Below are 26,279 nucleotides of genomic sequence, written 5' to 3'. Positions count from 1 at the left end.
ACCACTCCGTGTACTAGAGATGTTGGTCTATGACTTTAACTGCGCAGGAATTTGTGTTAAACCCATACAAATTCACAGATTAAGCATGAAGCGGAACTTGGCGTGAGGAAGAGCCGGGGCCGCTGCGTTGTAACCCTTCTTACTCCGATTGAGACTCAGAGGGGAATTCAATTAGAGGCGAAAAGCCATATTCGCCTGTTTTTTTGTAAAAGATTCGCCAAATTCAATTCCAGGACAATTTCGCCTAAGTGGAAACAATTTTCCAAAAAAGATTCTCCAATCAATAGCTGGTGAAAAGAAGTGCAAAATCTTTATTTTGGGGTGCAAACGTGGGGAAACAACTCAGACCCCTTGGAACAGCCCCCCAAAGGACAAATCTGCAAAAAAAAACCAACCTAAGAATACCCCAAAAAAAGACATGTCATTTTTGGGTTGAAAATTTAAAAAGTGGGGGCATAAACATAAAAACTAGCAAAATAGATTTCTTGGGGGGCTGCAAGGATGGGTCAGGTGTTTTTGGGATTGCAGGTGCAGGCAGCAGGTGGATTTTTCACATTTTTAAAAGTTCACTTTAGAGACATAAAAATATGCTAGGGCTATTAGTACACATCTATATTGATTCCCTATGTTTTTCTGGGGTACAGACTGATTTCCCCAATTCTTTCAGAACTTTTCGCCTGTTCCGCATTCGCCTATTTCTGTCTTCCCCTGTTTTGCAATTGAATTAGGCGAAAAGCGGGGACGAGCACGGAATAAATTTGCCTCTGAAACAGGAGAATGAAGCGAAAAGTCGGACAGGCGAAAACTTCGCCTCTGATTGAATATGGCTCATAGTCGCACACAGATGTACAAATGTCGCACTCGCACATCAGATTGAGCAGTGTAATCTAGCAATGCGGTTCTGACGCTCCCATATGTTTTATTTATGTGACCTATCGTGCAGAGAGGGACTATTTTGCTGCAACTTGAGAACATTGTATGAGAAAACCTCTGTGTTTCCGCATATTGGGGGAATGATCTGTTTCATAGGAGATTTCCTCCATATATTAGTAAGATTCCCTTTAGCGATCTATTCAGCCACACTAAGAATATAGGGTCTCATTCAGACCCGGTCGCAAGCGCTGAGTGCTCGCAACCGAGTTTGTGGTTAGGCCCTGCGCACGCGCAGCGGCCGCACTGCACGTGCGCAAGCCCCGGAGCGAGAGAGAAACTCTCTTGCTCCGGAGCTCACTATAAAAGGTCCGGCTGTTGATGTTGATCGACCGCTCGACCCGTTTTGTAGGCGGGTCACGGGGATGGTTTCACAAACGGAGGCCTGCCGTTTTGTGGGCGGCCGCACTGACAACAGCAGTGATGTAAGTGGGGAGCTTCCTGCTCGATCAGAGCAGGAAGCTCCCTGGGGCTTGTGGCTGCCGAGACCCAACCTTAGGGTCTCGTCGCGAGCCCCGATGGTCGTGATTGTCTTGAACATCGCGACCATCACCCTGGTCGGTAGCTGAGCTAGCGACCAGGCGGCCGCACTTAAAAATAGAAGAGGCCGCGCTCATTCAGAACGAGCGTTCGCTACTTGCGAGCGCCTCTGAATGAGGGCCATAGACTGGTGCTTTCTCTGTATAATCATGTGTGCAGGAATAAAGCCATTTACTGACACCGTCTAATGGTCTGTGATAAAATAATAAAGAGCATAGATTTGGTGGAGCATACGGTCCCTGTCCTAATTCTAGAGAAGTACACTTAAAGTTCTACCAGAAAGTTCTGTTTTATACTTTCTCTCTATATGTTGATACAATCCTTGTAGGTATGTCCTGCCGAGAGGGTGCATTACATGGGTACACTTTAGGTCGACGGCCCAACCTATCTGACGATTGGTGAGTGCATATACACCATATTACCAATCGTCTGAACGATGTGCCGGCCTGGCATCATGACTGGGTGGTCATTTAAATTTTTCCTGCCTAGATAAGCTGTCACTCACCACCGGGTCCCTGCAGCATGTGTACAGGTGATCAGGTCTCCCATACACACCAGCAGATGCACCAATACAGCTGTGTGCTGCACAGCCGATGCGATATGTCTGTGAACAACGTTGTCCACGGATATATCGAGAGTACACACCCACTGACGCGCTTGCGATATATCGACTATTAGATTGAACGGCTGATATATCGCCCAATGTGTTGTCTTTAGCCTTCAATCTAGGCCATAAACCTCACCTGCTCTCTGTTAGTACAGGAAAAATGTCTGTTCCTCGAAGGAAGTGGTTAGGGGAGGGGGGAAGGGATTCTTCTGTTGCCAAATCATTACAAGCTCCAAGAAATGATTGGAGTAAATCCTATAATAAGCTATGGTGAAGCTATTGGTTTCTAAACTCTCAACATGAGTTTGTGTGGAAATGTATGCGATGTTGGTGGAGCGAGATGCTGGCACAAAAATGGTACCCCCTGCCCACGGGATGCTGCCACTTGGACTGTCCCACAGCCGCCTACTGCATTATTTCCTTAGTAGCATAGTCTTCAGTGTTCTCTCTCATATGCCTTAGTTATGTTCTCATTTATTTTCACTTTTCATTGTACTTTAATGTATATTAGTTTGCTGCTTTATTATGTTATCTGTAACGTTGCTGTGATTTGTTGCAGAACATGAATTATGTATATATTTATTCTCCCAGGGGGCAGCATTTGTCGAGTTTGATGTCCATCTTTCCAAGGATCATGTTCCGGTGATCTATCATGACCTGACCTGCTGTATATCTATGAAAAAGGTATTGTATACACTATTTGTGCTGTACTGCTTTTTCTTTTCTTATTTTTTTTTTTCTTTTTACAAATGATCCAGAACACAATAGAACTCTCTTATAATCAAATAGCTCTGTTTAGTTCCACTGCCGCGCTACAAAACCCTAATCCTAATTATCTACTATATAAGCAAACTAAAGACTAAAGGCGCGTATCCACTAGACGATATGCTCCGTGAGCAATATCGTATAGTGTTTGCCCTGCATTGCGGGCTCAATGTCGTTAACGGCATCTACACTGAACGATATCGTTAACAATAATTGTTCAGTGCCGGCACCCTTCCTCATATCGTCAGGTTGCCCTGCAAGTACGGGCGATGAAAGATATCGTCAACGGCCAGCGGGAGCATGCATTGCTGCCCGTTGACGGCATACACACTGAACGATATTGCGGATGATGAACGATAACGATATCGTTATAGTTCAAATCGTCCACTTTATCGTTTAGTGGATACGTGCCTTAAGATGCAAAATTGAGGAAAATGTAGCACAATCCAGGTTAAACAGGTAACGGTTAGGTCCGATACGTGTGACCCACAGCATGCAACGTTATGTTTAATCTGCAACATTATACCAATTCCTTTGCCACAATTAAACTAAACCTTAGTACCTAGAACATTATTTGTATACTAAGAAGCACAACGAAGGAAAAAGTAGCAAAACTGAGGAAAAAGTACACAGTACGGGAGTCACCGGCGTCTCTCGCCATATGGCGCTAAAGGGTTAGGAGTATAAAGAGACATCTGTTGCTCTAAACATAAGATGACCCTGCAGTCAGATAGGATAACTAGAGTGATGAACCCGAACGCTTGGACCCATCTCTGGGGTTTAACAGGCACAAGGTGGTCATGTGGAGGGTTGGAAAAACGGGGATGCACTACGACAATACGGAGGGGAAAGGGGACAAAAACATTCCAGGTGACTTATCATAAGGCCCCTCTTACATGAGGAAGCATTGGGCTGCAGTTAATGTGCACTGTCCAAGGCGCTCAGGTTTTAGGAAAGGATTCTGAGGAATTATAGAGGACAGAAGACCTCTCCATACAATGTGTGTGTCAGATCCTGTTACTCACATACATGTTTCTAATGTTGGTGGCTCAAAATAATTCCTAATCTGAGCACTAATGGCTAGAACCACGATTCATTCTTAGAGGTGTAACTTTAAAAACATTCTTTATTGATCTCACTTAAAATTAAAAGCGGAACAAACCTATCTCTTTATTAGTCGAATAATAATACTTTGCAAAGCTTCTAAAACAAAAAGGGAAATGCAATTCACTATCATCATAAAGACCCCCTTTGGCTAGTCTGATTTGGTCACTTAAATACTACATTCTCCTATATATTCTAAAGATTGTTCATTAGAGAACAAAGCATGTGATACTTTACAAAGACAGATTATTAATTGTAAAAACAATGTTACCAATGCAAGAATGTAAAAGTGTGTGTGTGTGTATATGTGTGTGTATATATATATATATATATATATATATATATATATTATATTTATACTGTATATTAATGTGTGTATATATTATTTTTATAAAAAAAATAATATTGGATATCTTCTTCAGCACTGGTGTAATTACCATGCAGTGTACATTAATGAACCAATAATGGACATTTGCTTGAACACTTCTCAGTCTAGTGTTGCATTTGTAGAATTAATTCAATTCATTTCCGACTGAAGAAAGCCATTGCGTTATAACACTAAGCACTTATCACAAGGGCCAATGTTGATAAAAATAACGGTTTCCTTCATTGTAGAAAGCGAATGCCGCCTCTGTGGAGCTGTTTGAGATCCCCGTGAAGGAGCTATCGTACGACCAGCTTCAGCTGTTAAAGGTAATTTTCTGGCTGTTGGATGTAAGGCGTTTGTGGGAACACATGAGAAACCTGTGCCTGCAGCTTACTAGGGATCAGTGCCACAATAATTGTAGACTGTGAGGTGCAGCAGTAATGTCACTTGTTCCTTAAAATGTCTCAGCCAATGTTGTTTTTTTTTTTTTTTTTCAATGAAAGCGATTACCTGATTGATATTGCAAAAGCCTGATAGACACCAATAAATCTCTGTACCATACCATTACAATTCTTTATATTCTTTCTTCCCAGCTGGCACACGTGACTGCACTGACATTAAAAGATCATTTTGGTACGTAGCAAACTGTAAGGAAATGTATCGTATATAGTTCATGATGGATTCTCAAGGAAGCTGGTGTCAGGGACAGTAGTAGTTCATATTTGTTTTTACTACCAAGGTGGAGACCTTGAGGGGATGCCTGAGACACCTCCAGGAGGTCCCCTGTTTTCTGAGCTAACATCCCATATCTAGTACTGCATATCCATATCTCTAATCCATCTTTCATTATCTATTAGTATTGCTATTAGTAGGAAAGAGACTTGTCAGTCTCCTGCATTCAGTGCAACCTTTTTTGTATGTTTTTGTAGCCTGCGTGGGAATTTCCTTAGAGTTACATAATGGCGCCATTGGGACTAACTCTTAAAATTGTGGAATTGACTAAGGGCCGAATTGAAGTAGCCGCCGTAATTCACTGCGGGCTCATTGGTCGGCTGGGGCAATTCAGTTGCAGCCCGCAGGCAGCAGATTTCTGTTCGTTTCTGAAGGAGTTTCATACAGAAATTCACTGTAAGGGGTAAATTTACTAAAGTGAGAGTTTTTAGAAGTGAGTTTTAAAAGTGATGTTGCCCATAGCAACCAATCAGAGTCTAGCTATTATCTTCTAGAAGGTGCTAGTTAAATGTTAATTAGAATCGGATTGGTTGCTATGGGCTAAAAACTCTCACTTTAGTAAATTTACCCCTAAGGGCCAAATGTAATAGGGTGAGAGTTTAGAAAAGTGAGAGTTTCTGACACTTTTTAAACTTTGCCAATGTAATAGAGTCCAAAAACAAAGTAACAGAGCGAACTTGCATGTTTTTTTAGACTTAAAAAACTCTCACGTTTTAAAATCTCATTCAGATGTTTTCCCATTTTGAAGATAAAACTCAACCAATGTGAGAGTTTATTGCTAAACTCTCACATTTTCTAAACTCTCATCCTATTACATTTGGCCCTATGTGTCCTTATTGCGGGTGCCACCAACACACAGCCCCGGTTACTTAACCCGTAACTTATGGGTTAATGTGCGTTAGCCATAATTTTACCGCACTAGGGAAAGGGGTTGTTACTGAATAGCATCGGGCGTAAAAGACAGAGATTATCACCATTTTCCCCACGTGGTAAATTACAGCGGCAAATTGAATCCAGTAGTTTTACATGCAGCATTGAATCTGAACACTGTGTAATGATCCTGGGGCCTGGAACTATTTGATATAGTTCCCAAACCCAGCACAAGGGCTGGCACTAGGGAAGAAGGTCCATGCTTATCCCTGGGCATATTCCATGGGTGTGAAAGGATTAATTGTCCTGATAGTATTTCTGCAAGAATGTGTCTGTGGTTTTCCTCCAATTTCACAGTTAGCAGTTTTCCTCCCATGCTCTCTCTGCAGCATTTGGATAACCCCACATTTCTGTGCTCTGTTTTTGCCCATCTATATCTGGGTTCACCGTATTCTTTGTACATTCCTATAATTTGCACTCTACACCCAGACCTGTAATGATATCCATGTTTCTTTACCTCTTCAGACTCTAATGATGAGGAATGTTCTGTATCTGACAGCCAGCCGTTTCCTTCCCTGCAAGTGGTAAAACATGTTTCTAAAATCTGTTCCAATATACTGTGCAAATATAGTTTAGCTGTGCACATAGACTTTCAGATGCATTTTATTTTCCATTCTGTATGAGGTCCTTGTTTATTTGTTAGTCGCCGCAAGGTGTACACGGCGCCGTACAAGAGGTAGGCCTAAGAACAAACACTGTGAACAGCATAAATACAATGCACTACAACAGTGGTTCTCAAACTCAGGTCCTGATTCAGACCCGCTTGCTAGATGCGATCGCTCGCCCCCAGCGTATGCAAATTGTTTTAGCGAGCGATCAATTTGTGTCTATAGACGCCCTTTAGCTTATTTATAGACGCCCACTAGCACACCTCATCTCCAGGAAGTGTATTAAAACATTGGTACATCGAGGACAATTGGAAGCAATCGCAGAGCTTGTGGTTGCCTTACCCTACCGCAAGCACTGCGAGGACTTCAGTGTAAAAAACAGACATGTGACGTGTACTATGACGCTGGCTGTTAATTATGCATGCCTCTGAAATGGCGCTGAAACACTCAGGAACGCCTGCGTTCGCACCTCCACTCCCCCGTTATTATCCTGCCCCTGTTACCACCCACAAATGGCCTCTCCCGTCACTCATCACACTGGGCTGTCTTTGCTTGGCGAGCGATCGGAATCCGATCGCTCCGAGTAGTTCGCGCACGCGCAGAACGAAGCATGCACATGCGCGATCACTTAACATCGGCCGCGTACGAGCGAGCGGCCGCTTGCGAACAGGTCTGAATGAGCTCCTCAGGACTCCACACAGATTCTGGCTTTTCGCTGTCGGTGTAGGTAGATTGTCTTTGCAATGTAGGGGTAAATAATATAATAAAACAGGTATAAAGTGTGTGGGTGCTGCATAAATAATTACTGATATTAATGCTGGCATCCGTGCAGGCGCTGGGTGGTTTTGCACCCTTTGCCGCCCTCGCCTTGCAACATGTGACTTCATGACGTCACACCGAAGGAGTAGGGCAGCTGGCACAAGGAAGTACATTTCCAGGCACCCTGCTGCAGTGCGGCAGAGTCCCTAGCGGCCCCATGTCCCCTGCCCCTGGGAGACAGCACCAGTTGCAGCCCTGGCTGGAATGTTACTATACCAAAAAGTGTCGAAATAGGCAGCAGCAAAAGCGTTCAGAGGTCTAAAATGCTTTGAAACCAGTAACTGGATCCCAGCAATGTAGTTTCTCACAGTACACATTTTACAGGTTTCAACTGGTACTCAAATCCCGATTCCCCAGACTGAGCCTCGGCAATCAATAATCTGGACTTTTTCATTTAAAATATAATAATAAAAAAGAATATCTCGCCTTTGCGCAGTGTTGGCTGAAAGCACAGTCCGGGCTTTTTATTACTTCGTTTTCACAGTTTATACAGACACATACTAGTGTAAGTTATTACACCTGCAATGTGGTCATGGTACAACCATATTTTGGGGACTAATCTTCCACAAAAATCATAGATAAAACCTGGCATAATACCCCCCAAAACAGCATTTTCAGCTGATATAAGTATATTTCCACAAAGCATAAACTACAGAATTCAGGCACTTGCAAATCCTGCAAGGTATGGTTTACTACAAAAGCTAAAAACTTGCCAAAAGACAGTTCAGGTTGAAAAATGTAAAATAAATGAATGTTTTTACATATGGCCTTTTGTGGAAGTGTTTAAAAAAGAACAACCCTATGACTCACTCCCCTGAGGGATAAACAGGGCATTCACATGCCTTGAATTACTGTAGCTGGAAAAGCTGGTTGGCATAGCGATCATTTCTCGCTACCAGATAGAGCAATCCTCATTCTGTCACAGCTCGGCAGAGGAAGTAAATACAAAAAACTGTGCCTGATGGTGCTGTATGCTGCCCATCTGTCTTACAGGGCATTTCTGGCACTTTGTAAATATTCATTTATTGAAAAACGACAAATCCTGCTAAATGATTATGTGCTTGCATAGTCCTTAACCTTTGGGTCTTGTGAAGGGCACATCCCCGCTGACCAAGGTCACAGCTTGTTCAATATCATACTCCTTAAACCAATTTTATTATAGGAAAGACCTGCTGGATATTGTAGTGACCCCCTTCTACCACAGCTATACCCTATGGCAAGGTTCCCAAACTCTGCCATTACGGTCCACGTTTTCAGGATATTCATGCTTGAGCACAGGTGACTTAGAGCTTGATTCAGCAGCTATTGCAGCCGCTTACATGGTAGCAGCTGCGATAGCTCTAATATGGTACCTCAGGAGGCGTCATGCATTACTAATTCGAGTTGCTTTCTAGAACCCAACATCGGATCATCAGTGAGACCATCGGCCGGCTAAGTGACCCATGGGGTCACGCAAGCCTGCCGCCGCAGATGCACAAAAGATAGGCCAGGAAACCTCCGTCAGCCGATGGAGATCCTGGTCTCGTCACTCCCCCACAATGGCGGCGACGCACCTCTGTTTTGGGAAATAGAACCTGTCGCGGCCCCCTCCCCGCCCTGAAACTGCAGCAGACTGTCCATTGCTGACAGCCTGCGGCCGAACTGCGAACGCAGACCTATACTGCATATGTGCAGTGCGGATTCCCTAAATATCGGGGATCTGCGTGAAAAAATATACTGCGTCCTCTGCTGAATCAGGCCCTTAATTAGCACCTCAGTCAATTTGATTAAACTATCTAGAGTCTATCATGGATATCCTTGAAACATCAACTAATGGCGGAGTTTGGGAACCTCTGCCCTATGGGATCCAGTCTCTTCCTGTCACAAAGTCCCCTAAAGGTGGTGACGATAACCCTATACTAGAGTTTTACACACATTTTCTTTTGAGGAGAGTAAATATATATCCGTGCGTTTATGAGGCCTAAAATAGTGTAGTTTTATGTGGTATTTCTTTAATCGGGGATGCGTTCAGGATGCCGGCGCTTACATTACCGGCGGTCATAATCCTGACCACCGGGATGCCAAAGGTAAGTAGCGTGGTTGGGGGAAGGGTTAGGTTTAGAGGTTACGCACTAGGGCAGTGGTTCCTAAACTGGGTGTCGTGGCACTCTGGGGTGCCTCAGGGCATTTGCAGGGAGGGGTGCCTTGGGTTGGTGGTCCAGTACCAAATAAAATTATTTTTAGTCAGTGTGATAGGCAAAACCAGTTCTAATGGCTGCCAATCAAAAATATTATGTGGACAAAAAGAAGCGCAGCCCTGTCAGCCACCACATAACTGACCCTAAGGATGACATATAAACACAATTTACTTCATTTCATTGTTGCTGAATTTCTCAATAAGAAACTTTTAGGCTCAGGGGTGCCATGGTAAAAATGCTGATACTCTACAGCATCGTGATTCGAAAAAATTTGGGGAACCACTGCACTAGGGGGAGGATAGGGTTAGGCACTAGGGAGGAGGTTAGGCACTAAGGGGGAGGATAGGGTTAGGCACTAGGGAGGAGGTTAGGCACTAAGGGGGAGGATAGGGTTAGGCACTAGGGAGGAGGTTAGGCACTAAGGGGGAGGATAGGGTTAGGCACTAGGGAGGAGGTTAGGCACTAAGGGGGAGGATAGGGTTAGGCACTAGGGAGGAGGTTAGGCACTAAGGGGGAGGATAGGGTTAGGCACTAGGGAGGAGGTTAGGCACTAAGGGGGAGGATAGGGTTAGGCACTAGGGAGGAGGTTAGGCACTAAGGGGGAGGATAGGGTTAGGCACTAGGGAGGAGGTTAGGCACTAAGGGGGAGGATAGGGTTAGGCACTAGGGAGGAGGTTAGGCACTAAGGGGGAGGATAGGGTTAGGCACTAAGGGGGAGGATAGGGTTAGGCACTAAGGGTTAGGGTAGGGTTAGGCACTAAGGGTTAGGGTAGGGTTAGGCACTAAGGAGGAGGGTAGGGTTAGGCACTAAGGGGGAGGGTAGGGTTAGGCACTAAGGGGAGGGTAGGGTTAAGGTAGGAGAGGTTGGCATACCAACCAACAAGTGTCTGTATGTTAACCCTGTCGGGATTCTGTCCACCAGGATCCCGACTGCCGGCATCCCATCCCCCAACCCCTTTAATAGCTATATGTTCATTCAGTTTCTGTTGTGTTTGTATCAGTGCAAATATAGTATGTGTATTTTTAGTTTTCTCACAACATTTAGTTTTTGTTTCTATATAGGTGTTGGAATATGTCCCTGAGGATGTTGGATTTAATATTGAAATCAAGTGGATCTGTCAAGAGAAGGTTAGTGATGTGACCCTTTTAGTTCCTCTCTATTCCTTTTTTTAATTTTAATGCATTTAGTTAAAAATTCACCCATAAAAATAAGTTTGATGCTTTTAAACGTACAGTTTGTGCGTGACTAGGAATGTGTATATTTTGTAGTATCTGTGAAATACAGGTTGAATTTAAAAGTAATATGTAATAATAAAACAAGTGCTGATGCTCATCTTAATTGCATGAACACAGGAGTATCTGGTATTCAGTATAACATCGATGTTACCAGTTACCTGTAACATCCTATTGCGTAGCTGCAGAACAATAATAAAAAAGTCAATATATATGTTAGTTACCAATACTTGAGGTATATGAGAGTTATAAGTCTCGTAGTCATCGCTCCATTATCTGAAATATCTTTTGTTCTGATAAATACCTGAAATATTTGCTGATAGTTATGTGATTATTAAGGTGGTCATACACTGTCAGATAAAACTCCCCATCATACAGACAGACCAATTATTATATGGCATACCGAGAACATACAATATCCGTGTCATACACTGCAAGATAATTGATCTGTCCATATTCGTTCAGAACACCGAAATACAGAATGTCGACAATGACACAATGTTGATATTGTCACTGTCGAAAGTCTTTTTTTTAATGTGAATAAAACTATTTTAGGGTTTGGTATATGTCGACATTTGACACATCAAGCTCCCGTTCATGATGACATCGATAATCATCGATATCTTGTACCACACCTGGCCTGTGTGTCGGGTTTGGTGAATCATCTGAGCACAAATTACTGCATCTGTCGCACATGCCAGACAGGCCATTAATTGGTGGTCAGTTGTGTCTATACACTGTGCATTTATCGGCCACTTTTAGTTATGGAACAACCTGTGAGCAGTCCTTTACCATTACTGTGCTGGCCGGTCCTCAGGGGCACAGATATCAAGGGGCACTGAGAGGGGGGGACGGGTACTAATTGCCCGGGCCTGTTGGAGGACCTGGCATGGGCCTGGGCCAGCTGTTGAAGGGGACAAATTTGCAGCACGCAGCGCAGTGCGTAGATAGAATTTTTACATCCATTTTTTGGGGGAAAGGGCATAACTACGCCTCCCAGGTTAGACCTGGTCTCCCACAGTACCTGGACCCCGTGAATGTCTCAATGTCCTGCAGATATCAGCTAGCTGATGTGTGTGTTCCACAGGGATATTCCTACAATCCTGCACTAGAACGTGCTTCTTCAGCAGGGGGAGATACCTGTACAATGGCTTTTTTAGCTCTCTTAACAAGTGAATGGTTTTTTGCCATTCGATTTCATTGACCATTTGTAATGTGAAGTAATAATTCTTGTGCAGGTTATAAAATACATCATAATGGAGGAGTTAAATTCCATATTTATGCAGAATCCTTTCTACCCAAATTAAATAAATGTTCCTAAAAATTGAGTTGTTTGAATTATATGTAATATATTATTATAATGTAGTATTTGGTTTGTATGTTTATAGAGCGGTAAATGGGATGGCAATTTGTCTACTTACTTCGACATGAATGTCTTTCTGGATATCATTTTAAAAACGGTCTTGGAAAATGCCGGCTGCAGAAGGATTGTGTTCTCTTGCTTTGACGCAGATATTTGCACAATGTAAGTAAATGGCATATCCCTGGCTTCTTGCAGTGTTATCGTGTATGGGATCATTGTAGATTTCCGCTGCCTGCTTAATTCAATTTAAAATAAATGCAGTGACCTCACAGGGGCAAGTCAGATGCTGATGGGTACTAGGCCCAAGTGAGCGAACAAAGTAATGACCAATAAAGTTTCCATTGTAAAGGAACCCCTGATGTCTATGTACACTGCCTTATGGCATCAGAGCGGCAACTCTAAAGATATGAACGTACAGTGCAAGAGAAAGGAGAATCGTCCAGTATACGGTACAGAGAGAATTGCTGTTTAGTGTTTATGATGTAAATGTGACTGTGCACCAACCCTGAGATCTATACAGTCTTTCTATGCAGCTTGGGCCTGATTCCGTAATGTACGTTCATCTAAAGAAGAGCCCACATCTCCGATGGTTAGGGGTCTGCACCTGCCCAGGACCCGTTCTGCGCATGTGCAAAACAGGTCCTGCGATCTCGCTCGCAGACCCCCAAGCCGCAGCATGATGCAGTGTTTAGGTGGTGGCTAGACCCTACCCCAGGGTCTCGTCGCTAGGCTGATGGTCGCGTTTATCGCGACGGACTCCTGGCCGCCCGCACAAGCTGTGGGTGGTCTCCCACAACTTTGCGAACGGCCGGAGGAAAAAAAATTTAAAATACGCCCACATTCCTTGTGAGCGTCCGCCAGCAGCGGGCGGTTCTGAATTGGGCCCCAAGTCTCTGGCTTAACAGGCACTCGCTGGCTGCCACTCCATCGACACGCTATTCTGAAGTACCGGTCATTACCACTAAAGATGTCCCATCACTTTATTTGGTGAATAGCATCAGCCATCCACCAATCAAAGTGCTGCACTCTCTCGGTTATCGGCACTATCCTGCTTTCCAAGTATACACTGCTATTAACAATACATGTCATTTTGCAAGATGTATTCTTTGTAAATGTGAGTAAGGGATTTTATATCTTTTTTTTCTTTCTTCCTAGGGTCCGTCTCAAACAAAACAAATACCCCATACTTTTCCTGACACAAGGGCAATCTGAAATCTATCCTGAACTCATGGATCTCAGGTCTCGATCAACTCCTATTGCAGTCAGTTTTGCTCAGTTTGAAAATATTCTGGTAAGTGTCTTTTTACCGTGTGGCAGGCATATAGGCACGCAGGCATTTACCTTAGTCACCAAACCGAGGACGCAGCAAAAGAAAATATATCTAAATGCCCAGCTGCTCCTCCATAATTTATACAGAGGTAATAAACAATATGGGCACTCAGGGTCTTCTCGTTTTACCTGACACTGACACAGTAGCAGCATTTCAGAGAGGAGTCTTTTTTTGCAGAGTGCATTACTGTAGGCAGATTCTGCTTGTACCTCCATAGGCTGCGTGCAGAATCTGCCTTCTGCAGTTAGTGCGTTGATCCTTTCCGGCAGCGCCTGCACGTAATTGGATCTGACCTAAGGCTAAAGCCCTTGAGTCTTGAGTTCCAGGCGCTGCCGGAACGGATCCGCGCACTAACTACAGAAGGCAGATTCTGCTCGCCACCTATGAAGGTGCAAGCAGAATCTGTGAATGCATAACTGCTTACATGATCCTGTAAGCTTAAAGGGAACAGTGACCACAGTGGTAAACTAATGGTGGAAAATGTTGGTTTAGTTGCTTCGCTTTAACAAGATTCTCTCCCCTCTGTGTCACTCCTGTCTGTCTGTCACTCCTCCTTAGAATGTAAGCTCTAACGGTCAGTGAGCTCTTCCCTCACTTATACCACCATCTACTCCCCACTGCTTACAACAGGAATTGGTCACCCCTCTGCTTATTTGGGTATTATGAGCACTGATGCAGCAATGTTTATATACCTTGTTCATGTTCTGCTATGTTCTGTACTGTAAGTGACTTTTTTTCTTGTTTTGTTCATACTGTTTCTGTTTATATGCTGTGTAAGGCGCCGCTGACCGCTTGTGGCACCATATAAAAAATATTTTCTTTTCCACAAGACATTTCTCTCCTCCATGGTGCCCAAGTTTATCTTTTGGGCTTTTTTGTTTGTTTTTTTGTAACTTTCTTTTGAATTCATCAGAAAAACTGGCAACGGTTATTTTTTAATCAGAAGCGGTGAGAAATGTAATATTGTATTGTATCAATTTATTTCTCTTTTATGTTTACACAGGGAATAAATGTCCACACAGAAGATCTTCTGAAAAACCCGCACTATATTAAAGAAGCTAAATCTAAGGGCTTAGTTGTGTTCTGCTGGGGGGAAGACACCAATGACCCGGAGAACCGCAAACTCTTGAGGGAATATGGCATTGATGGTCTGATCTATGACAGGTAATGTTCTGTACACTAACGTGTTTATTACTTTAATGTGCAAATATATGCTGTGGTCCAGGACACTGGTCAGTGTTCTACTCCGTAACAAACGCCGCCGCCAGGTAGTACACTCGTACTACCCGGTGGCAGTGTGTTTGTTTTGGCAGCCAATGAGAGTCACAGACTCTAATTGGCTGCTGCACCCAGTGCCGAAGCCGGGCCGGAGCTCACTCATGAACTCTGCCTTCCGGCCCCCACAGTCGGTGATGGGAGAGACGTCACGACGTCTCTCCTATAGTGCAGAGCGGGCCGAGAGGACGGAGAAGCAGACGGCGGCGGGCGCAGGAGCGGTGTATCAGGTAAGTGTTTTATTTTTTATGCGTGTGTGTCCTTATCCTTATATATGTAAGGGGCACTAACACTGCATGGTGGGGGGCCACTACTGGGAGCACTGCATAGGGAGGACCACTACTGGGGGCACTGCATAGGGGGGACTTCTACTGGGGGCACTATATAAGGGGCACTGCATAGGTTGGAACACTACTGTGGCACTATTGGGAGCGCTGCATATGGGGGACCACTACTGGGGGCACAGCATAGGGGGGACCACTACTGGGGGCACTGTATAAGGGGGGGCACTACTGGGGCACTGTGTAAGGGGCACTGCATAGGTTGGACTACTACTGGGGGCACTGCATGGGGGGGGCACTGCATAGAGGGGACCACTAATGGGGGCACTGCATAGGGGGAACCACTACTGGGGGCATTGGAGAAGGGAGACCACTACTGGGGGCACTGCATTGGGGGACCACTACTAGTTGCACTATATGAGGGGTACTACTACAGGGGGCACTGCATAAGGAGCACTGATACTGGGGACATTTCATACGGAGCACTACTACAGTGGCCATTGCAAGAGGGGCACTACTATAGTGGGCACTACTACTGGGGGCATCAGGGTGCATATGGCATGTAAAGGAATGTTCCCAGATTGACGAGAACTGACGAGAAACGGTGGTATCATGTTGACACTCCCCCATTTTCCAGTGGCCCACTTTTTCGGCGCATACCTTTGACGTGCGCACATATTTAATTTTTTAAGGGTGCATACAAACTGTTAGATCTGTCAGATGAACGATTTTACCAACGATTTGAACGATTTCGGACAGTATTAAAATGAGTGGAATCGTCCAAATCTGACTGTAAATGCATCAGATGTCAGCTATCGTTCTCTGACAAGCGGGAACGCGCATCGTTCATCTTTGCAGGCTCACATGTCAGATTTTTTTTCAGATATGAACGATTGAACGATTTTTTAAATAGTTATCGTTCAGACCGTGTGTATGCACCATTAACTTGCCCTGGGCTCCAAATACCCTAGTTACACCACTGCTGCCTTGTATATAATTTCAGTATTTGCAAAGTTTTTTTTCTTTTTGTGAAGTGATGGATGAGAAGGATGTAAGGGGGGGTGAGTGGTCCATTGACAATGATTAGTGACTAGGTATGACTGATAAACTGGAGGACAGAACAGTGGGTGAAGCAGTTTGTGCTTATTATATGTTATCCAGCTGTTTGCATAGAAACTAGTGATGAGCGGTACAGTTCTACTCTGGTCTTTTTGCAAAATTAGCGCAAGTTTGGATTTATCTTATTGGCGATCCAAAACACCTGAAAGCCGGTTTAGCCGTTTTTCAGATCTGAATGACGCAACAGTCCAGTGGTAACCCACAGGTTTCGGGGTTAGCATTGGCTTAGTAAGACAGCATAATAATGTTCCACCATTCTGCAATGCTTAACACCTTTGCCGCTGAGGATTTTCTCGTCCTCTTTAGTCTTAAGGCATACTGTATGCAGAGCTTGAGCCCCACCGTCCTCTGTAATGAAGGGGTTAAATTCTCTATTATTGACAAGTCTACGTAAAAAGTGCTACAGCATACTGTCCTTACTTTAGTGTTTTTGCTAGAATTATGGGAAAGTGTGTGTCTGTCTATTCTAGCACCCTACTCTGTGATAATTACATCTGTCATTAGGATGTATTTTATTCATTTATTACTACAACCTACCTAGATGGATAGAACAACAATTTGAGTTATGCGCTTTTTCTGAAGAGTTTTATTCTCTTTGCTGTTTTTATTTTCTTGCAGAATTTTCCTGCAATGATCAGGAGTGTTTACAGAGTGAAGTTATAGTCTCCCAGGTCTTGCATTTTGCAAATGTTGCTAGATGCATGAGTGCAAAGATTATTTTTATTCATGCAGCCCAAGTTATTGATAACTGGTTTCTGATGTGAAGAGGGTTCTGTGAACCATGACTATGAAAACTCCTAATGCAAACCATCCCTTGTGTAATTTGACATTAATATCATACTAACATAACAGAGTGCAGTAGAGTATTGTAAACACCACAAAAACCTGGTTGTTATAAATGCCTTGTATGAGCCCAAAATTATCCAGTGCAAAAATATATCAATAAATAATAAATATGGCCAATGCATTTGTGTATGAACGTGCTGTTTGTACCCACAAACCATAATTGGCAAAATAAATCCTTACTAAGACTATATTTTCTTAAAATGACAAAATGTACATCTACAGATGGTAAACGATAAATGAAAACTCTGATATAAAGTACTATATCAGGTGCCAGTGGTTGCTGGGGGAGAACGGACATCTGTTGCAGAATGTCCAATAAACTCACTGTGCGCCCATAAGTCACAAGCCTGCAGTACATGTTTTCAGCCACTGTTGCTCTCTGCTGATATTTGTACTTTGGCGCTATGAGGACCCCAACGACACCATTGCTTGTGACAGCTTGGTCTTGGTCACTGAAGCATCCTACTAAAGGAGCCCTAAAAACCACCCCTCTTACATTTTCATTGAAGCCTCCTACTGAGGTCTATTGGGAGTCATTGTAGACATAATTACAGGCTGCCACAGCAATTCAGCACTTTTAGTGTCCCTCATTTCCCTGGGGTTTCCATTTCTGTACTGTCTGACCTAAGAAACAGTTATCTAATGACTGGGACTGATCACAATATTATTTCCGCTTCTGTTACAGCATGCATCCTGTAATTGTGCATGATAATTCATATTTAATGTAACTATACCTTAATGATCAATGTTGATGCATCATTTTTGATTTTTATGCTTTTGCGGGGAGCATATTATACTGTTGAAAGGATGATGATTTTTGGAATTGCGACAATGAAACGGACTTGACTTTGTGTCAGATATTTACTGCACCGTAGTTCGTCTAATGAGCAGACATGGCTATTGCATTGCTAACTGATGACATTAGTGTTTTACGGTTTCTGCGCGCTAACCTCAAATCGCATGTAACGCATGCCTGGGTGTTTCTACAAAGTACGTCATAATAATTCCCTTATTGACCATTGTTTTGGATTACACTGGTTTGCTTCCACCCTTCTCTTTGTACTTCTATTTGCTTAATGTCTTTACAAGGGAAGGAAATGTAGACTGTATTGCAGAGGTTCCCAAACTCTGCTATTACAGTCCAGGTTTTAAGAATATCCATGCTTGAGCACAGGTGACTGAATTAGTACCTCAATCAATTTGATTTAATCATATGTAAAGCATGGATATCCTTAAAATCTGGAATGTAATAGTGGAGTTTTTGGAACCTCTGCTATATTGGCAGTGCTTATACTGAGGTCAGCAGCTATGTGGTGATCAGGCTATCCAGTCCAGTGTTGTCTTCCCCACGTAACACCTCTAATGCCACTTGAATCTTTCACTGTGGATAGTCACGGGCCATCTCTCTGAGGTACATAGGGGTCTATGTGCTAAGCCTTGGAGAGAGACAAAGGGCGGAATTCAATTGATTCCTGCCCCCATCGCGCCCGATGGAGCTATTCAATTCTTGCTCCTGTCAGGCACGATCAGCTAACAGCGCTACATTTCAGCTCGCAGCCCCAGGAGGGTGAGAGCTGAAATGTGTGAAAAGTGACATGTTTGGCACCAAACATCACTTTTCGCGATCGCGCCCTGGACTTAAAGCAGCTAAATCCGACCAGTTTGGGCGCGATCAGCACGAAAATCGAGAACAATTGCATAGCGGCCTGCGAACTCCTGTCACTTTAGACAGGAGATGCGGGCCGCGAAAACAATTGAATTTCCGCCCAAAGTCAGCTCCTAACTGTAATTTTTCAAAAACAGCCTGTAAAGTGACGGTTAAGAGCTGCTTGGTTGGTCTTTATTTCCACTTTACCACTCTCCAAGGCTTTAGTACATAGACCCCTTAGTTACCTTTCTAGGATTCAAACACAGACAACCAATGAGTTGTATTGACTTGCTCCAGTCTTTTGTTAGACCGTTCCTTGAAGACTATAAGCATTAATATCTTATATTCCTTCATAATGATGTCTGAAATGGAGAACATTAGATATAATGTATTTTCCCAAACTTCATAAAAAAAATTTTTTTTAAAGGTTTTTATTTTTATTGTGGGGAAAAAATTACAACCAAGATTTTTGGTGTCACTACAGAAAAGACTTTAGTCAATTGTGAAATGCTAGAAAAAATGTTCTGCATCACATATTTCCTCCCATAGCAAGGTCTAATGAATGTAATGGAGCAAACAGTGTTGCACAGGTATTGGCTTTCTTTTGGTATTTTATTGGTCTGGTTAGACTGACGAGCTTGTCTATTATGGGCCATACATCTACAGCCCAATTCCTTGCCGACGCTGATCTGATCGGCTGACTGGTGGTCAGCGAACATCTGTGATCCATCGCGGAAATGCAACATATTAAAAATCCTGGCTCATCGAATCCGATCATTTTCGGGTTGGAATCAAGATTGTCCAACATGTATTTCTCCGATCCCCAGGCGTCGGCAGAACGGGGAATTGCCACTATACAGGCTAGATGTATAAGTGCCATAATGCATGCCGTACACCTACAGCCTGATTCACTGTTCTGCTGACGCCAATCCAATTTGGAGATCAAAAACGCAGATAGGCGATAATCGATGATTGGCAATCCATCAGGGAATTGAGGAAATTCAACATATTAAAAATCCCCAACTCGATGACTTTGACAATTTTTGGATCTGGATTGGGGAATTGATTGTCCAACGTTTTGGATATCTCCGATCCCCTGGCATTGGCAGAACTGGGAATTGCCCCGCTACATGCTAGATGTATTGGCCCCATAATTTTAAAACTGAAGGTTTATATAGTAACATTATAAAATATGAATGACACAGAGGCTGTAAGCTATAGAAGCCTTAGTTGATATGGAACTGGCTCTTTGTGTTACAGAATATCTATGCATCTGTGATCGTGCTGAGCAATATAAAAATGTGGGTTCCAGGGACCCCTCACTTTAAAAAAATTGGAGCCCTACTCCACAGTTTCTGGGTCCCATCACAATTTATGCTTTTGAGCTCCCCATATGCCATGAGACCACCCCATGTGCCCTACACATACTGTGCTCTATGGAAAGTCACACACATATTTTTAGTACAGAAAATGCTCATAAATACAATGCCTTGTATGTCACATAGCCAGCGGGGGCAGTTCTGGGGGGCAGAGAGGGGGGTTAAGGGCAGGCAGCAGTTGGGACAGTGCTGGGGCAGGTGGTAACTTGAGCATTGCTGGGGACAGGCAGCAGTTGGGCTAGAGCTATAGCTGGGGGTTGAGACAGGTAAAAGTTGGGGTAGAGGGGGGGGTAAGAGCATGCAGTGCTGGGGGTAGGAAGGGAGTAAGTTCAAACCAGTTGGAGCAAGGAGGGGGCTACGGTATGCAGTTCTGGCAGTAGTTAGGGGGTAAGGGTAGATAGCAGCTGGGGCAGTACTGGGGTGTAAGAAGAGTGTTAGGGGCAGGCAATACAGGAGACAATGCTGGCAGTAGGGAGGGGTTCAGGATAGCAGCTGGGGCAGTACTTGGAGTAAGAGTAAATCCAAGTTGTGGCAGTGGTTCCATCCTGCCCCGGCCAGGCCACGGTTTTCCACCTAGAGCTTGATCTGCGGCCCCAGCTTGTCCCTACAGCAGACAATTGTAGACCTCCAGCTCCCTCCTGTCCCGGGCAGTGTCCACCTCCCTGGCCACCAGCATGCAGAGAGCTGGCTGTAGGAGTCAAGGATGGAGCACAGGCTGCTGAAGTGGTTGGGCACCACGACAATGCTGCTGCTGCTGCAGCCAAGGAGGATGCCCGATGCAGAGCCTGGAGAGCATGCTGGCTAAATTTAAATTGCAGAGGGGTACGCTGGTGGGCAGGGAGGTAAGGACTGAGGTTGCAGGTGGAGATTGGTTGGGGAGACGCTGAAGATGTTGGTTGCTGTGGTGCACACACTGCGCATCCTGCAGGGCCCGTTCAATTAAAAAAACAACGGAATCCCTCACTGCCTGTAGTGCGTAAAAACGTGCTATAGTGCATATTTTGCGATCACTGTGCATTCTCAAACTATTATTAAATATGTTTAATTTTATCAATTACTTGAGGCTGTGCTAGTCTTAAATCAACATTCACTTTGGTGACCTTCAGAAACAAATATGTAGACACTTTGTTGCTTAATTATTGTATTATGCTGTGAGATACAGCATTGAATGAACACTTCCTTGCTGTTGCAGTTTACTTTACTGGTTACGATCGTACGTTCTGTCCCTTCCCTATAGGAAACCTGTAGTGTATATGAAAGATGAAGATATTGTGTAGCTCTCTCCCAGATTTCTGTGTGGTCCATCGTTCATTTGTTCCAATCTAAATTTAGAAGGCTGCTATTGTTTCCAAACAAATGTACTCCTAGGTAGCGGTAACAACAGTTACTGCTGTTGGAACATAAGGCTAAAGCCGCATACACACTCAACGATATGCTCCGTGAGCGATATCATTAAGTGGGACCCCTGCATTTCTGGCCTCAATGTCGTTAACGGAATTGAGCATAGACGCTGAACGATATTGTTAACGATATCGTTCGGTGACGACAGCCTCTCTCATCCCCACACTTGCAGAACCCGACGATATCGTTGGGTTGCCCTGCAAGTACGGGTGATGAAAGACAACGTTAACGATCCGTGGCAGCACGCCTCGTTAACTATGTCTTTCATACACACTGGACAATATTTAACGCGATGAACAATAACGATATCGTTCATATCGTCCAAATTATCTAGTGTGTATGCGGCTTAAGTATGACTTAGAAGTTATACTGGAGGGACGGGAGGAGGCGCTCTGTCATAAGCGATCACTGTATAGTGTTTATTCATTGTGAAAGTGTATGTACTTCTAGAACCTTCTTGCTATGTTTTTCATCCTTGCTATTATGCCACAATATTTCCTCCATGTTTGATGCTTGAACAAAGAAGCATATTTTGTAACGCTCACTTGACTACCCACAGTGGCTGCTAACTGGGGCAGAAAGTTCCTGGTGAAATTAAAGGCTGCATATTTTTGACTATTAGGTGTATAGTTACTAAAGTGTGGGTTTTTAGAAGTAGAGGTGTTGCCCATAGCAACCAATCAGATTCTACTTAACATTGTATCTGGCACCTTTTAGAAGATAATCTGATTGGTTGCTATTGGCAACATCTCCACTTCTAAAAAACCGCACTTTAGTAAATCTACTCCTTAGTCCAAGCCATGAACTGGTCACCGTAGTGATGTTACTCTGATAGGCTGCATTCATGAAAGTGGTTCAGGTCACAAAATGGCTGCCTCTATCACGCGAAGGTGCTCTTTGATGGAGTATTTAGCCCTGTCAGCACCTCCTGAGGAGCTGTAATAAAGTCTTATGTGCAGGTCTGTCAGATTAAAGCTAGTCGGACATTTCTGCATAAAGTTTTCCTTTGTTTCCAGTAGTACAATTTACAGTCTCATCCAATTCTTTCTATAAGTTGTGTTTTGTAACTTTAGTATCCCTTTCAAATTGGAGAAATTTATAGAGAACCCTGACCTGCTTTATAGCAACTGAATTTTTATTCTTTTTGCCAGACTTACATTAATATATTATGCTTAGCTGTGTAATGGAATATCTCCTGCTTTCACTTCACTGGCTATGGCATGTGTATAACTTGCTTGTATGCACAATAGTGTTATTTGCATGGTTTATAAGCCACTACAATATGTTTTCTTTTATACACCAAATCATAACAAATATTTTGCTCCAGGCTAAAAAGAAAGCCTCAGCAAACCTCTCTTTTCACTAGAGATGTGCTGGCTCAGATCGGTTCGGATTTTCCCGCCAAATTTGGATTTTCCCGCCAAATTTTAGGCCTCAGAAAGAGGCAGGACGTCATCTTCCAAAAGTCCTTGATAGATGCCGTTTTGCCTCTTTCTGAGAACCGAAATTTGCTGGGAAAAATCCAAACCAATCCGAGCCTGCACACGTCCAATTTTCACAGATTAAATTTGATGGCGTTGTCATGCTTTTCGGTCAGACTACTGTATGTTGAAGCACGATAAAATGCGTCGTACGCTTGGTTATCTTAAACTCGTTGCCACTGTTTTCTTTTTACAGAATATACGACTGGAATCCCGAGCAGCCGAATGTATACCAAGTGGAACAAATGGAGCGTCTTAAGAAAGAGCTACCAGCGGAAATGCTTCGGAACTGCCTCTGCTCCGTCGTCAGTCACTATGTTTGTACTTCAGAGCACTGCACTAGTAACGGCATCCCCATGGACACCAATGGCGTTACTAACCATAAGCCACTGTAATTTCCCTCGCTCTTGCAGCTAGCATCTCAGGGTCTGCATCCTCACTTGTTGTCTTAATGAAGCAATAGTGAAGCCATCTTGCTGTTCCATTACACCTATTTGCATCTTAACGTTTTGCTGTCTCAATTTTCTTTTTTTTGTTGTGGTTGTTTTTTTTGTTTTGGCCAGAAATAGTTGTCATTCCAGTGTAACAAATCATTGTAACAGCTCTCGTCAAGTAAAAGCAAATACTGGTTGAGAGGGTTTTTGTCTAAACTGTTACTTTGTGTAACCATTATACCTCAGAAGAGAAGGTCTCACTTTTATCCTTCAAGTGCAATATTCAGTATCTGGAAAGTTGTATTCAGCGTGCGCGGCAATCACTGTACTGTATACGTAATTATTTCTGGCCATTGACCGATTACCTCAGTTGCACACTTTTTGCACTGCGCGCAGCAGTGGTGCAATGCATAAATGCACCACGGTTGTTTATGAAAGCTGGCGCCATGCTCACCAAGCCTATGTATTCTAGCTGTACAGAGACATTAGATGACGCCTGTTTGTGTGTATTGTGCCATACCATAGAAGCAGATTTCACTAGATCTTAGCTGTCGTATAGTAAGACACTTATTGCCCTCTCTCCACTAAGAACGTATAAAATATAAAACAAAAAAGCTTTGCTCCAAATGTATGTACTGTTAATGTATAACGCAATGTAGAGTATGATTAATAACATAGGATTGTTTTAACAGGTATATATAAAAAAAAAACAAAGCATAAACTAGAATATATCCTGTACAATGCTTGTTCTTCCTGATGGTATGATTGCAAGCACTTGGCATGGACTGGTGACTATTCACTGTGCCTAAATATTGTACAAATGCCAATCTATACAGTATGCTTATAACTATATGGGGTTTATTATTGATTGTCGCCTCCAACAAAATATATGCAAGTCACTGACTAGTCGGTAGAACAGCATTTTATTTGAAAGGGAAGCATGGAATGGTCTTGGCAATGTACAGTATGACTGTTCCTTATTCTATCTGGTGTATTGGCTGCAGGCTTCATATACTAACACATTTGCTGCACCTATGGAATGTAGCGTTGTCCTTGGCACATGTCCCTGACTGACTTTTATTTATTATTTCTAAGAGGAAATGTATCTGTGATCCTACCACTCTCTGTCTACATTGTTTATGTATAACTTGACGTAAAGCAGTCCTGTCTCCAAGATATATATATATATATATATATATATATATATATATATATATATATTGGTGTGTAGTGCCTTGTTTACCTGTGAGAGAGCATTTGTTTGTGCTGAGCTTCCTCCATGTCATGCGACACAGCAGGATTGCCGAGAGGACGCTTCTATCTGCATCGCAGCTCTCTTGATGTGTGCGGCCTGTAATAAGTGTGCAGGCAGAGAGGATGGGCCGATGAACAAAATGCTCTCTCCCCAGTGAATGAGGAAGAAAAAAAAATATCATAGCACTTTGTGTCAGGTTTTCTCTAAGTTCGCTCATTGCCTACACACAGTGCAGAGAATGGCTCCATCCATTGTAATACTTCAACTTTTTTCACACCACCTCGGAGTCTGCTACCACGCTTCATATTCACACCTCACCTGTGTCTAACCTGCCTTAACACCCTTTTAAAAGGCCATTAAATCTAACTGTACATTGATTCGGAATTCAGAGGCATCTAGTAACATCTGCAAATAGATATGTAACTATTAACTATATATTAACCAAATTCCTGCTGTCTGGCATTTCATGTACTGGCTGAATGTAGGGAATTGTCTTCTGTAATTCTGCATAACCAGTGTGTACATTGGCTTTCTGATCTGTCCTTCAGCGGTCTGATACACAGAGCCCTGCAGACCAGAACGCCTGATATGTACACTTTATCAGGTCTCTGTGTAAGTGCTCTTGTATGAATCGGCGTGGTTAGAATTGATGGTTCTTTTTAAATTGCCAACATAGGAGTGCCAAAAAGCACTGGGAAATGACATTAGCAGGTGGATAGTAAGTTACAGGTTCTATGTTACATATAGGAAAATCACAGCGGAGAAAATGTGTTGTATCAACCTTATAATATATTCGCTGCTTTGAAATCCCTTCTTGTGCCTCCACATTATGTTTAGAGGGGAAATACTTCCTTAAAAATGTATTAACTATATACCATCATATCATGGGCACTCGCATCCATCTTTTGCAATGGAAGAATGTCTTTGTGGGTGATAACCGGAGAAACTTTGTTACCCGAAGTTGGCGCAGTAACCCCGGCTTTGAGTACCTCCACCATGTAAAATGCCATAATCTCAGCATGTGTGTCTTGTAAGACGTGTCTGTTTATTAGAAGAGTAGTTTTACACTCTCAGGAGTTTAAATTTATTTTGCAAATGTTCGGGCAAGTTTCCAAGAGAGAGAGAACTACTATACTATACTAATTCTAATTCCATAACCAGTGTTGTCCAATAAGAGCTCATGGATCACAAATCTTAGGAAACAACTTGAGTAATAATTGGTTGTGACATCCCATTCTGGTGCTAACACCACCTCTGGCATCTGTGTTTGGGTGTGCAGGTAATGATTACATTAGTACTGACCATAACCTGTTTGTAAGCATGCCTCTCTCCTTTATGTATAGACATTCTTTTTCATTGTAGGTTATGTTATTGTTAGGTTTAACTTTATACTTAATAAAGTATTTTGTCTTCAAATTTTGATTCTTGTTCTATTTTGTGAGTGTACATTTTGTGAAAAAAGAAAAAAGTAAAAACAAAATAAAAAAAAAAATAATTTTTTTTTTAGTGATGTATATCTGGATGATGTGTGGTGTCTTGTTGGTCTATTTTTTTTGTCCGAAGCTATAATAAATACAATTGCCAAGTGTATACTAGTGCCTAGTACAGTGTTGGCTAACCTTGACACTCCAGCTGTTGTGGAACTATATATCCCA

At 43.0% G+C, this 26,279-nt stretch overlaps 1 protein-coding gene across 3 annotated transcripts in view; it reads left to right on the top strand.

The window, feature by feature from the left end:
• Positions 1-26,040, top strand: part of GPCPD1 (glycerophosphocholine phosphodiesterase 1) — a 70,587-nt gene extending 44,547 nt beyond the window's left edge. For 2 of the 3 annotated variants that reach the window (XM_088478029.1, XM_088478030.1), the window contains exons 12-20: positions 2,669-2,761; positions 4,562-4,639; positions 4,907-4,946; positions 6,441-6,499; positions 10,642-10,707; positions 12,201-12,337; positions 13,331-13,466; positions 14,509-14,669; positions 23,132-26,040. In XM_088478029.1, coding sequence (XP_088334155.1) covers positions 2,669-2,761; positions 4,562-4,639; positions 4,907-4,946; positions 6,441-6,499; positions 10,642-10,707; positions 12,201-12,337; positions 13,331-13,466; positions 14,509-14,669; positions 23,132-23,330 — 969 coding nt within the window. In that variant the 3' untranslated portion in view covers positions 23,331-26,040. Of the gene's footprint in view, positions 1-2,668; positions 2,762-4,561; positions 4,640-4,906; positions 4,947-6,440; positions 6,500-10,641; positions 10,708-12,200; positions 12,338-13,330; positions 13,467-14,508; positions 14,670-16,798; positions 16,852-23,131 lie in introns of all 3 variants that reach the window. The other variant, XM_088478031.1, reaches the window with a different exon arrangement.
• The last annotated feature ends 239 nt before the right edge of the window (positions 26,041-26,279 follow it).

This window comes from Taudactylus pleione, unplaced genomic scaffold (genome assembly GCF_031769625.1).
Source record: "Taudactylus pleione unplaced genomic scaffold, aTauple2 ptg000206l, whole genome shotgun sequence".
In the NCBI taxonomy this organism is placed as follows: Eukaryota; Metazoa; Chordata; class Amphibia; order Anura; family Myobatrachidae; genus Taudactylus; species Taudactylus pleione.
The sequence above is the reverse complement of the archived record's forward strand: the minus strand, read 5'-3'. Positions and strand labels throughout refer to the sequence as shown.